General features: G+C 41.5%; 1 protein-coding gene across 6 annotated transcripts in view; it reads right to left on the bottom strand.

Moving 5' to 3' along the window:
* Positions 1 to 232: 232 nt before the first annotated feature.
* Positions 233 to 11,213, bottom strand: part of LOC136422362 (uncharacterized) — a 33,686-nt gene continuing 22,705 nt past the window's right edge. For 3 of the 6 annotated variants that reach the window (XM_066410075.1, XM_066410079.1, XM_066410080.1), the window contains 11 exons: positions 10,969 to 11,020; positions 9,473 to 9,686; positions 8,514 to 8,634; positions 7,804 to 7,913; positions 7,086 to 7,204; positions 5,758 to 5,855; positions 4,736 to 5,153; positions 3,906 to 4,098; positions 2,537 to 3,166; positions 1,934 to 2,112; positions 233 to 1,209 (listed from right to left, as the gene is read on the bottom strand). In XM_066410075.1, the coding sequence (XP_066266172.1) occupies positions 1,147 to 1,209; positions 1,934 to 2,112; positions 2,537 to 3,166; positions 3,906 to 4,098; positions 4,736 to 5,153; positions 5,758 to 5,855; positions 7,086 to 7,204; positions 7,804 to 7,913; positions 8,514 to 8,634; positions 9,473 to 9,686; positions 10,969 to 11,020 (2,197 nt within the window). In that variant the 3' untranslated portion in view covers positions 233 to 1,146. The remainder of the gene's footprint in view (positions 1,210 to 1,933; positions 2,113 to 2,536; positions 3,167 to 3,905; positions 4,099 to 4,735; positions 5,154 to 5,757; positions 5,856 to 7,085; positions 7,205 to 7,803; positions 7,914 to 8,513; positions 8,635 to 9,472; positions 9,687 to 10,968; positions 11,021 to 11,213) is intronic. The other 3 variants (XM_066410076.1, XM_066410077.1, XM_066410078.1) reach the window with 3 other exon arrangements.

Here is an 11,213-nt window from a genome sequence, read left to right as displayed (position 1 = left end):
ACTGAATATGGATTTTGACCAATTTCAAAGATGATCTGTAAACAAAAGGTAAAATTCAGCCATTCAATGTGATATAGTTTTCTGCTAATAAAGTACTCACTCACAACTCATTCATGGATCCCCAAAAATTGACCCAGGTCAAGCTACTTGAAGAATTCCATAGATATTCATGTACACATATTGTAAAGCTGAAAATGGTGTGGAGGGAAATAAAGAAAGAGGAGCCAGTTCATAAGTTTATGATCACAATATATATTCATACTAAGAATTCACAACAGCATATGAAAATTTGAGATACTGCAAATCAATAAACAACAGCAGCAATACAACATCATTTTACAACTAATATTCAAAACAAGGTCCGAATATTAATGTCACCACTTCAAATCAGGTGCTTCTAGAATGACAACAATAGTGAAGATGTCAATTATTGACAAGCCTCCCTTTTTTTTAACAGGTGCCTGTATCGCACTACAGTGAACAAGTGCATAACGAATTCATATTTTCAACTTCATAACACAGCATGAAAAAGCTATTTACAGGAATGTTTCAGTGGTACAAGGCCTGTATTGCATTAAACAGAATGTGTGATCATAAGAAATATTGCTGGGATGTTCCTGAAGAATTTTAGGGGCAACCCTAAAACTGTTCCAGTGTTTTGTGTCTGTGTAATTAATCTATGACATTCCATCAAACCATGGTATCAATCATATATATTTGAACTCAAAACAATGTAGGTTTTGCCCATTACGATCATGTAACTTAGATATCAAACAAATCCAACAAGTAAAAATTCCTTTTCCTGTCTTTGTATTTAACTTTGAATTGAATTACACTGAACGATTGGATTGCATGTGTCAAGAGCCATTGGGTCAGAGAGCTGAAGAAGACTGAGTGATTCAGTTGAAAATTCCAGTGAGTTAAAATTTTGAGTTGGGGAACAGCTTAAACATTTTCTATAACTCTTTAACCAGTAAAGATTTGCTAATACTACACTTTATGGAATTAAAACAAAACCATGGGAAACAAGTCATTGATACTTTCAGGCATCGATTTCATAAAATGCCAGGAAAATATAGAATGTGAGAATTCAGGATGTGACGAAGCAGTCTAGTGTGAGCTGTGGATATATAGCAGGACGTGTAGTCAGTGCAGGGCCTTCACGTCTTCCTGGTCTTCATGTTCTTCTCGCTGAAGCTGTTTTTCCACCTTCGGAAACAAACACAACATAACATGACTGTATGAACTATTCCTCCCCAATACATCAATCCTGACTGTCCATCACAGTTATAATTAGCTGTTCAACCAATGATAGCATGGCAATGTTTGTGAATCGCCCAATGAGACAGCGGGTGCATTTCCTTCAAACAGTTTCATTTTTTATTTCGTATTTTTATGTTTGACAGAGGTGGGCGGGAATATGGGATTATGTTTCATTGCACATGTATATGACAATGAAGAACTTTGTTTTAATACAAAATATGCTTGGATAAAACAGTATATGACCGGATAAAACAATATATTGAAATATGCAGATTTACGTCTGTTTTTAAGGCCACACAAGAAGATTGTGAACAGAGGACAAGACACATGTAGCTCTGACAACAAGCACATGCACAGTCTTCCTGAAACTGCGTGAAACATAGCCTGAACCTAGCCCTCGTGCTCTGTTTTCATCTTGATCATCCAGTTCAGCTTCATTCTTAAGCATTTTGAGTGGCAACGAATCAATTAAGTGTGTTTGTCTGTACGTAAAAGAACCCAACACATTAATCGAGAAGAGTAGGAGTGACCCTGTACATGTGTGCTTGGCTAAATACGTCAGCTGTAGCGAAGCCACATTGCACGACTGGCCAAGGAAAAAGTTAATGTTTCTTCTTTAGCCTAGTTTTTGGGAGTGTGATGAGTATAAAATGAATTGACAACAATTTACTTCTTCAAAGTCTGCCATGAGGTCTTCTTCACTAAGGCGATGGCCGAGATCTACATCGTCGTAGGATGAGCTGAGCCCCGTGCCACGCCCGTCGTCCTGATGGATGCCCAGCTCTGTGTCTGTGTCCAGCTCAGCTCCGTCTGGACTCACCATGCTCATTCTGGAGATCTGACCATCAGCTATAAACAAGGGAAGAAAATTTTAATGAATCATAGAATCATTCATACAAGGAAGGAAGATATTGCATTTGCAGTGACAGATGGCTGTATATGATCTGTTTATTGTCTGACAGTGTATATTACGTATTTACACGAGCCAACGTTTCGATGACTGTCTGTCATCTTCATTAGGGTAATATTCCTGATGAAGATGAGTCATTGAAATGTCGGCTCGTGTAGATACATGTACCTGGCTGAAGGCCGGTTCTGAATAAAAAAAAACTTTGCTATTCAGTCATTCACCAACCTGATAAAATCATTCATGGCTGTAAGACAAGATTTCAGACAGTCAAGAAAATCCGCGACTGGGAGTGTATGTTATAGTTTGGCCCATAAGAACGATCCAATTTTCTAGTGTATATTGATCCTGAAGCCTTATCCATACCTGTGACGCGTCCTGTTTGCGAGGCGAGCTCCCACTCCAGCTGGTCTAACGTTTCCCTGTCGTCCTGCTCATGATCGTCGCTCAGCCGGTCGAAGTCCGCCAGGTTGTCCCCCAGCCTGGACTCCACATTCCTCTCGTTACCCAGGTCGTGGGACTCCGACCTCTCCGGTATGCTCTTATCGACCTTGACAAGGTCGCAGCTCTTTCTCCTGACGGCGCGCTGGTAGAGGCTGATTTCGTTCGCCTCTTCGGCGTCGTCAAAGTCTACGTGGTTGGACGGGGAGAGGGTGGTGCGGGGACTCCTCTTGCCTTCCTTACTACCCCTGGTGCCGTTCTGTTTCCATTTGGGTTGGGGGGAGGGCGATCTTCTCAGATCCCCAGAGGGTGGTCTGTCGTCCTCGGGGCACTGCTCCATCACCCCCTCCATCTCGTCGCTAGACCACCTTCTGGGCGGGGGGGCGTTCAGCGTGATGACCCCCGGCTCAGGGGGGGACACCAGCTCCTCGGCTTCGTCCTTGGGAGGGGAGAACCCGTCGCCCCCCTTGAGGAAATCCTGGATCCCAAAGTCCATGAAGTGTATGACAGTGTGGTCGGCAACACTGCTCTCAGGTCTCCAGAAGGAAAAACCTACTGGAAACAAAAACAAGACATAGATATTATACGAGATTAACATGCAGTGATCCATATCCTGCATGTAGACAGATTATAATTGATACTAAATTTCTCAGTTAACTTAGTTACCCCAGCATTTAACAGGGTATTTGAAGCGTACAACATCTGTATAACGTACATTGTTCTTTGGTTCATGGTTTTGGCACTAAGTTCCCCCAGGTTAGTTAACACTTATAAATGTGGATATACATAGTGATGATTTTTTAAACAATTTGTGCTGTATTCAATACAGTTAAGTTAAAGTCCAATGGGTGTTAATACAGTGGGTGCAGTCACTGTGCTTATAAGTTATATTATACAGTAACTACTTTCTAATACCACTCCATTTTTTTTTACAGTTACTACTACGACTACATTGTAACATCAAAATTTATCATGCATCCTCTTTTTTCATAGGAAAATTATGAAATACTTATCATAATATTCATTTATGAAAGGGCTGCATACTTAGATATTTTGACTGAAAAAGAATGCATCGACAAGTCTGTGACAAAGACCTAACATCCACAAATACTAGTACTTCTACATGACTCTATAAGTGCCTATGGTGCAAGACTACTACTTCTACTACTAACACTAACTACTACTACTACTATCTGCTACTACATACATGTACTTATGACTATGGCAAGGCTAAATCTACAGAAAAAAACTAAGGAAAACAAAAGCACACCAAAATATAATGCCTGCAGTATACCTGTGGAGTCAACATCATCACTGCTACCTTTAAAAGTAGCATCAAGAATTTTCTTGTGATGTTCAGGTGGCTCCTGAATCTCGGGAGTTGCCGAATTCTCTGCTTTCTTCACTCCCACCAGGAAGAAGTCTGTCAGTCCTTCTTCGTAGCGGTGGAGTGGGTTTGTAGACAGGCGACTTGTGGCCCTCAGAGCCTATAGGAGGGCAAACAAAAATTCTGACTGACCCATTGACTGACTAACTCACTCGCTTACTAACTGACTAACTAACTCAATGACTTACTCACTCACTCCCACACTGAATCTCAACACACCCACCCATACACCTACTAACTCTCACCCACAGGCATCCCCCACACACACTTACTGACTCTCAACACACCCACACATCCACTCTCACTCGCCCAACCAACCCCACGAAACCCCACTCACTCGATGATACACATTCTGTTACCCAATATTTTACCATAATCATTAGTCTAATTTAAAGGTATAAGTTAAGGTAAAAGAAGTCCCATAGCCTTTTTGAGGCCGTAGGGGCAGTTGGTTGTTATCCACTGTGCCTAAGGCACTGTATTTGAGTCCATCACTCTCCTTCCACCACTTTTACCTACCCAACTGAAGTCAGGTACCCATTTTTACACCTGGGTGGAGTGAGGAAAGTCATGTTAAGCATCTTTTCCTAAGAACACAAAGTCGACCCAGGAATCAAGCCTTGGACTTCTTGACCTCTCGTCTTCTTGCCTAGCAACTTGGCCTTTCCACACCACAAGACTAGTACTTACTTACAAATGAGTAGTATATTAAGTAAACTGAAACAGGTTCCCCCTACCTGGGACGGCTGTGTAGTGATTCCCCCTCCAGGAAGTATGGGTTCTTGTCGGGTTGGAAGACTCTCTGCCCTTCTGATAGCGTGCATCCTAACCCTTGGTGTGTAGGACTCTAGAATCATGGACTCCGACTGTGCTTTCCCTTTAGTTTGCCCCAGCTTTGTTCGAGATATGGGTCTACGCTGACGTCCGCTACGTTGTCGTTCCGTCGATGGCTTCCCTTCTGGTCTGGTCGGGGCATGGGCTGATGACGCACTTTTCTGCTGCTGGAGCTTTTGTTCCAGTCTCTCGCGAGAGGACTGTGATTTTGGCCTGCTTTGAGTTTCCTTTTTCGATGAGGCATCTTTCTCTTTATTCTCTGGTTGTGGGTTTGGGTTTGATTGCGCTGATTTTGGCACAAATGCTTCTTCAATTAGAATACTGAAAGAAAATAAGATTACAATTATACTCTCTTAAAGGTCTTCTTAAAACTTGAACACTTGTTACTTCTTGTACATGTACATGACTATATAACATAGTTTGTTCATTTGTTCGTTCAGACCCTTGTAGTACCAAGTGGCACATACATGTAGTGCAGCATGTTTCTTTGCTGTTTCAGTAGCAGGGTATATCTTTACAGGGAGGGGTTGCTAGCCCTTCCCTTTAACTTGCTTGAGGCACCTCCTTGAACATGGGACCCCCATTCCAAAAGACAGGTGCAGCCTCAGTTGAGATGACCTTCCCAGGATTGACCCGGGGTCTCCCAGTTACCAACTAATTGCAACCAGGCGCCCAACTGTAAGGCTGCTACGAGTTGAGCTACAGGGACATCCCCATATAATATAGTTAAAATTATCATATGTACCGGGGGGGTATATCAAAATAGGAAAGTCTGCAAAATATTTAGAGATGAGTTCCTAAAATTAGCAACCTACCAATCCAATACAGCTACATGTACAATCATGTATCTTCTGACCTGTCTTATCAGTAACAAAACAAAATTTCTAACTTAAGAAAGGGTCATCATATTCCAGACTTGACTGACCTTGATGAAGACATAGGCCTATCTGTTTGTTGTGACACGTCGTCTCCTTCATCCACCATGAAGGAACTTGTTTCTTCCACACCTGGGGTTGACATTACCTGCAACATCACACAATTGGAACCAAATTTAGCATACAACACTACATACATACAAAAATTTAAAATACTGTCCAAACTGTCAAAGAAGACCACCCAGGGGACCAATAAAATCTGGTCTATGTGTACAGGTGGTCACTAGGCTAGCATCCAAGGAACCACCAAAATGTGTTCTTTGGCCAGGTGGTCTTTATGTAGAGGGTTGTCACTTGTACAGACAGTGGGAGATGTCCGTTAGGCCCTACCACCAAAAAGTGGTTACATTGGCCAGGTGGTTGTTATGTAGACGTAGTCTTTTCTAGTTGTACGGACTTGACTATGGTGAAAAATTCATTTTTACCTTCAAAAGTCTGAGAACCAAAGAAATAAGATGTTACGGTCTCATCCTGTACTTTTGACCTCTGATAGTTCAGTGATGAGTACGTAAGTGTCCTGCCTACCATAGTCAGGAGAAGACTGTTTGCTGTCGCCCAATTTTTACCTTTAACTGCCCGAGAATCAAAGAAATAAGATACTATGGCCTTATCCTGTACTTTACCTCTGACAGTTCAGTGATAAGCACGTCTGAATCCTGCCTGCTATAGTCAGGAGGAGACTGTTTGCTGCTGCCCAATCTTTACCATAAACTGTTGGAGAACCATTGAAATAAGTAGCTGTGGCCTGAGTCTTTACCGTACCTCTGATAGCTCAGTGATAAGCACGTCTGTATCCTGCCTGCTGTAGTCAGGTGGAGACTGTTTGCTGCTGCCCAATCTTTACCATAAACTGTCCGAGAACCATTGAAATAAGTAGCTGTGGCCTGAGTCTTCACCGTACCTCTGACAGCTCAGTGATGAGCACGTCTGTATCCTGTCTGCTGAAGTCAGGAGGAGACTGTTTGCTGCTGCCCAATTTTTACCTTAAACTGTCCGAGAACCATTGAAATAAGTAGCTGTGGCCTGAGTCTTTACCGTACCTCTGATAGTTCAGTGATGAGCACGTCTGTATCCTGCCTGCTGTAGTCAGGAGGAGACTGTTTGCTGCTGCCCAATCTTTACCATAAACTGTCCGAAAACCATTGAAATAAGTAGCTGTGGCCTGGGTCTTTACCGTACCTCTGACAGCTCAGTGATGAGCACGTCTGTATCCTGCCCACCATAGTCAGGAAGAGACTGTTTGCTGCTGCTCAATCTTTACCATAAACAGTCCGAGAACCATTGAAATAAGTAGCTGTGGCCTGAGTCTTTACCGTACCTCTGACAGTTCAGTGATGAGCACGTCTGTATCCTGCCTGCTGTAGTCAGGTGGAGTCTGTTTGCTGCTGCCCGTGTGGTGGAACATCTGCCTGATACGCTGATGTTCTTCCTCCTCATCTGCACCAGGCACAAAAAACAGTCTTTAGCTTTAGCAAACCTTACCATAATGCTTCTTTATATGCCAATGAAGGTTAGAAATCCAATTAATTAGATACACACTAACAAAAGGTAGTGGATTCTACCTGAAACATCTGACCGTTTCCAAAATCTATCTACATGTAGTTGCTTGTCAATTATTAACTGTTAGTAATTAAGTACCTCTACCAACTCCCCCTGGGGCCTGGTAGAGGTACTGCAGGTGGCACTGAGCAAGAGTTTTGCACCTTAGCTTTTGGTGAAACTATGTATTCTGTGATTAGAGATACAACCAGGAACCTAGATAGTTTTAAGTAAAAATGACCTGTCCATGGTGCTGAAAATGCTGAGAAGTTAATGACACTATCTGCTAGATTTCTGCTAGTAGTATTTAAATTGCAAACAGCATTTTAATCATAACATTAATACTTACTTTCCACTAAGACTCTGTTTTTATATCATCTTTCAATTCAACGTTTTTTTACAAATATAACAACCAAATAAAACAGATCAAATTGATGTGACCCAAACCACACAGCACCACAACTAATGCAAATCATATTGTTCAACAGATTTCACACCTGATAGGAAGAAGATTTGTTGGTCCTCTTGGTCTTCTGCCCAGGCCTTCCTCATGTCATGGCTGTTCCCATTGGCTTGGTCTGATGTAGGGAGGGCGGGGACGTCCTCTCTATGGGACAAACAACAGAAAACTGAAACTCAAGCCTCTGTTCCATACTTTTCTTTGAAAATAAGTACTGGACAGGTGAAATGGTAGAAAGGGCAAAATGGCAAACACGTTCTTGCATGCTTATTGGAACAGAATTGAATAAAATCGAATCGAAATCAATTTTTTTCTCCTGGCAGACAAAAATGCTCTCCATTTTGTCATTTTGACAAGCTTCAATCTGATATAACATTCAATTACAATTATGCACATACCTTATTAAATACAATAATAAACACACAGTATGTATTCATATTCTGTATCTATAGAGCCGGTATAACCGGTCTTCGCCGTAACACACAAGATTTGCAGGCACACCGTGCGGAAGCAGCTGGTTATATTACACTGACTGCCCTGTCAAATCTACATGTACATGTACAGTACAATCAACCTTTGCATATTCTGACTGCAAGCATTCTAGTAGAAAGCTATCTAATGAGAAAGCTACTACTGTACTTGAATGCAATGAGTTCCACTTCCTGATGGTTCTAGGAAATTACACATCAATCTTTGGTTGGTAATTTTGGTACTTGAAGGCATCACTATTCTGTATATATTTCTGACCTCCTGTGTTTCCTGAGTAGCAGTTTGTCCATGTAGCTGATAGAGTGTTGTTGGAAGTGGATCTCCACGGGCGTGGTCGTCCTCTTTCTGTCATCTGCTGTCCCACAACCACTGTCAGACACTGAGAAGAATAAAAAATCAATAATTATGGTAGAATATCAGCACAACAGTGTGTTTCTGTGTACTGTGTGCTGTGGCTTACTGAATGAGAAAAAGACAACATTGATTGCTTTTTAATTGCATACTAAATCTAATTACAGGAACAGAGATTTACTTGAAATTAATCGCTATTGTGATTGAGAGCCAATAATTGAATAATATATCAACTTTGATTGACATTGCTGCCGTTGATTAAACTGCCTAAAAACATGATATCAAGAAAACTGGGAATGTTGTGTTGCATATTTTCTGGGTAATGTGCACACCTTTAGGAAATAAAAAGCTCCAATCCTGAAAATTATACCTTTTTGACAATAACTAGAAAACATATTATTAACACTCAGGTGTACAGATTTGACAGGTGTACAGGTTTGACAGGTGTACAGGTTTGACAGGTGTACAGGTTTGACAGGTGCACAGAGTTGACAGAGGTACAGATTTGACAGAGGTACATATTTGACAGATGTACAGAGTTGATAGATGTCCAGATTTGACAGGTGTACAGATTTGACAGATGTACAGATTTGACAGGTGTCCAGGGTTGACAGGCGTACAGGTTTGACAGGTGTCTGGGTTTGACAGGTGTCCAGTTGTGACAGGTGTCCAGATTTGACAGATGCACAGATTTGACAGGTGTACGGATAAGGCAGGTGTACAGAATAATAAGAAATGTACTGATATGCCGGGTGTACACATTTGACAGGTGTACAGGTTTGACAAATGTACAGATATCAGCATACACTACATGTAACAATTGCACAGGTAAATATAAATATCTCCCTACAGGCTTCCACACGAACCTTCCACACTTGTCCTCCTGTCCCCATCTTGCTGACTTCTTGTCTCCTGTTTGGTTTTCCCTGCAGACTTGCCGGCTCTCCACTCAGACAGGGCCTGCTGGAAGGACGCTGCGCTGGCTGCCTCGTCATAGTCCCCCTGGAGAAGTACAGAATCCTCCGAAGAATCCCCGGCCGAGGCTCCAACTGGACTTGCTCTTCTACCTGGATCTTCCATCTTACAGAACACACAATTATCATAAGGTGTAAGCAGCTGTTTAAAACTGTACAGTATCTGTATCTGTACAGCTGGTATAACCACCTTTCAGCGTAACACACCAGCTTTGCAGGCAAGTGGTATGGCAGCAGCTGGTTATATTACACTGAATAACTAGTCATCTAGCTGCAAGCACTGTTTAAAGTTATCTACTAGTAGATAGAATACCCCTACTGTACTCGGTGATAACGAATTCAACTCTACGATAGTTCTAGGAAAACATTACTTTTCAAAAACATCAAACATCAAACTCGAAGGCATTTCTTATTCTTTTTTGGTACTGGTAGCTAATAATTGACAAACGTTGTAAAGATGTGATGTCAGACAGAAGGAACATGATTCAGGCTGAATTTAAATTGGCACTTGATTTCCTGTGAACTGATCCAAGGTGACAAGCGCGGTCTGTGCCCTGACCTCATCTGGTGCTGCAGCTTTCCTTTGACAATTGAGATTTCCCTGGGTTAGACTCAAAGTTGATAACCGTGACCACAGTGCTACAAAGTTTTTCTCAGCCCCAGATGTCTTTTTCTGTTGTCTTCCCTAGCGAAAGTGGTGTAGTGCCAGAAAGGTCTGGCATTGATGCCAGACTGACCCAGCATTTGGGGCATTGATGCCATTTCAGTCCAGATCCCTGGGCAATCTGGCATTAATGTTGCCTTCAATCAACCTATGCTGCTCACATATTTTTCATAGCAGACACACCAATTCTGTCTGTCAAGATGACAAAATGGCTACAATGTTTGTCAATCATCAGCTATAAAACTCTGTCAAATAGCAGACTGAAGCACGCTGAGGAAAACCTTATTTCAAAGCAACATGATTTACCCAAAAAATACTGGTATCAGTTGCAACATAAGGTAGTATGGATTGGTACATTAATCCTAAATGGCATTTAAAACAAAGGGAATTAAACAACAAAGACTCTAATCTAAACTACCAGATGGTAATATTAGATTATATTAATCCCTTAGTGATGTTATTAATTCTATGACATAAATAAAGATTAAAATGATCATACATGAATACCCCTGTCAACTCACAATTTGCAAAAAAACTTTTTTCAAGTTTGCTCGAAAAAATATGTATACTACACGACTGTATGTATAACTTGGAACTTTACAGACTAAAAATATTCAGCCTGGGTAATATGAATCATAACGTATAACAGGAAACAGAAGAAATGATATTTCAAGCCCTGCGGAAGCTGGAACTGTATGGCTAGCCTAAATCATCTTATACTTACTTCTTTACTGTCAACCTTCTTCTGTTTCCCCAGCTTGCTTAAGGATGGTGTCCTGCAGAGATAAGAAACACACATATGTAGACAGTATTAAATGACGGATGAGAAGGATCATCGCATGTGAGAGTATGCAAGAAATGTGCTACTGTATGCTTTAAGGCGGCGGAACTTACAAATGACATAGAAAACCCTTTGTGGCAAACCGTACTCGTGGCAGCACAAGATAAGGGAGTAGGCTTAGCACCTTG

Source organism: Branchiostoma lanceolatum, chromosome 17 (genome assembly GCF_035083965.1).
Source record: "Branchiostoma lanceolatum isolate klBraLanc5 chromosome 17, klBraLanc5.hap2, whole genome shotgun sequence".
Lineage (NCBI taxonomy): Eukaryota > Metazoa > Chordata > Leptocardii > Amphioxiformes > Branchiostomatidae > Branchiostoma > Branchiostoma lanceolatum.
Note: the sequence above shows the minus strand (reverse complement) of the source record. Positions and strands in the feature narration are given on the sequence as shown.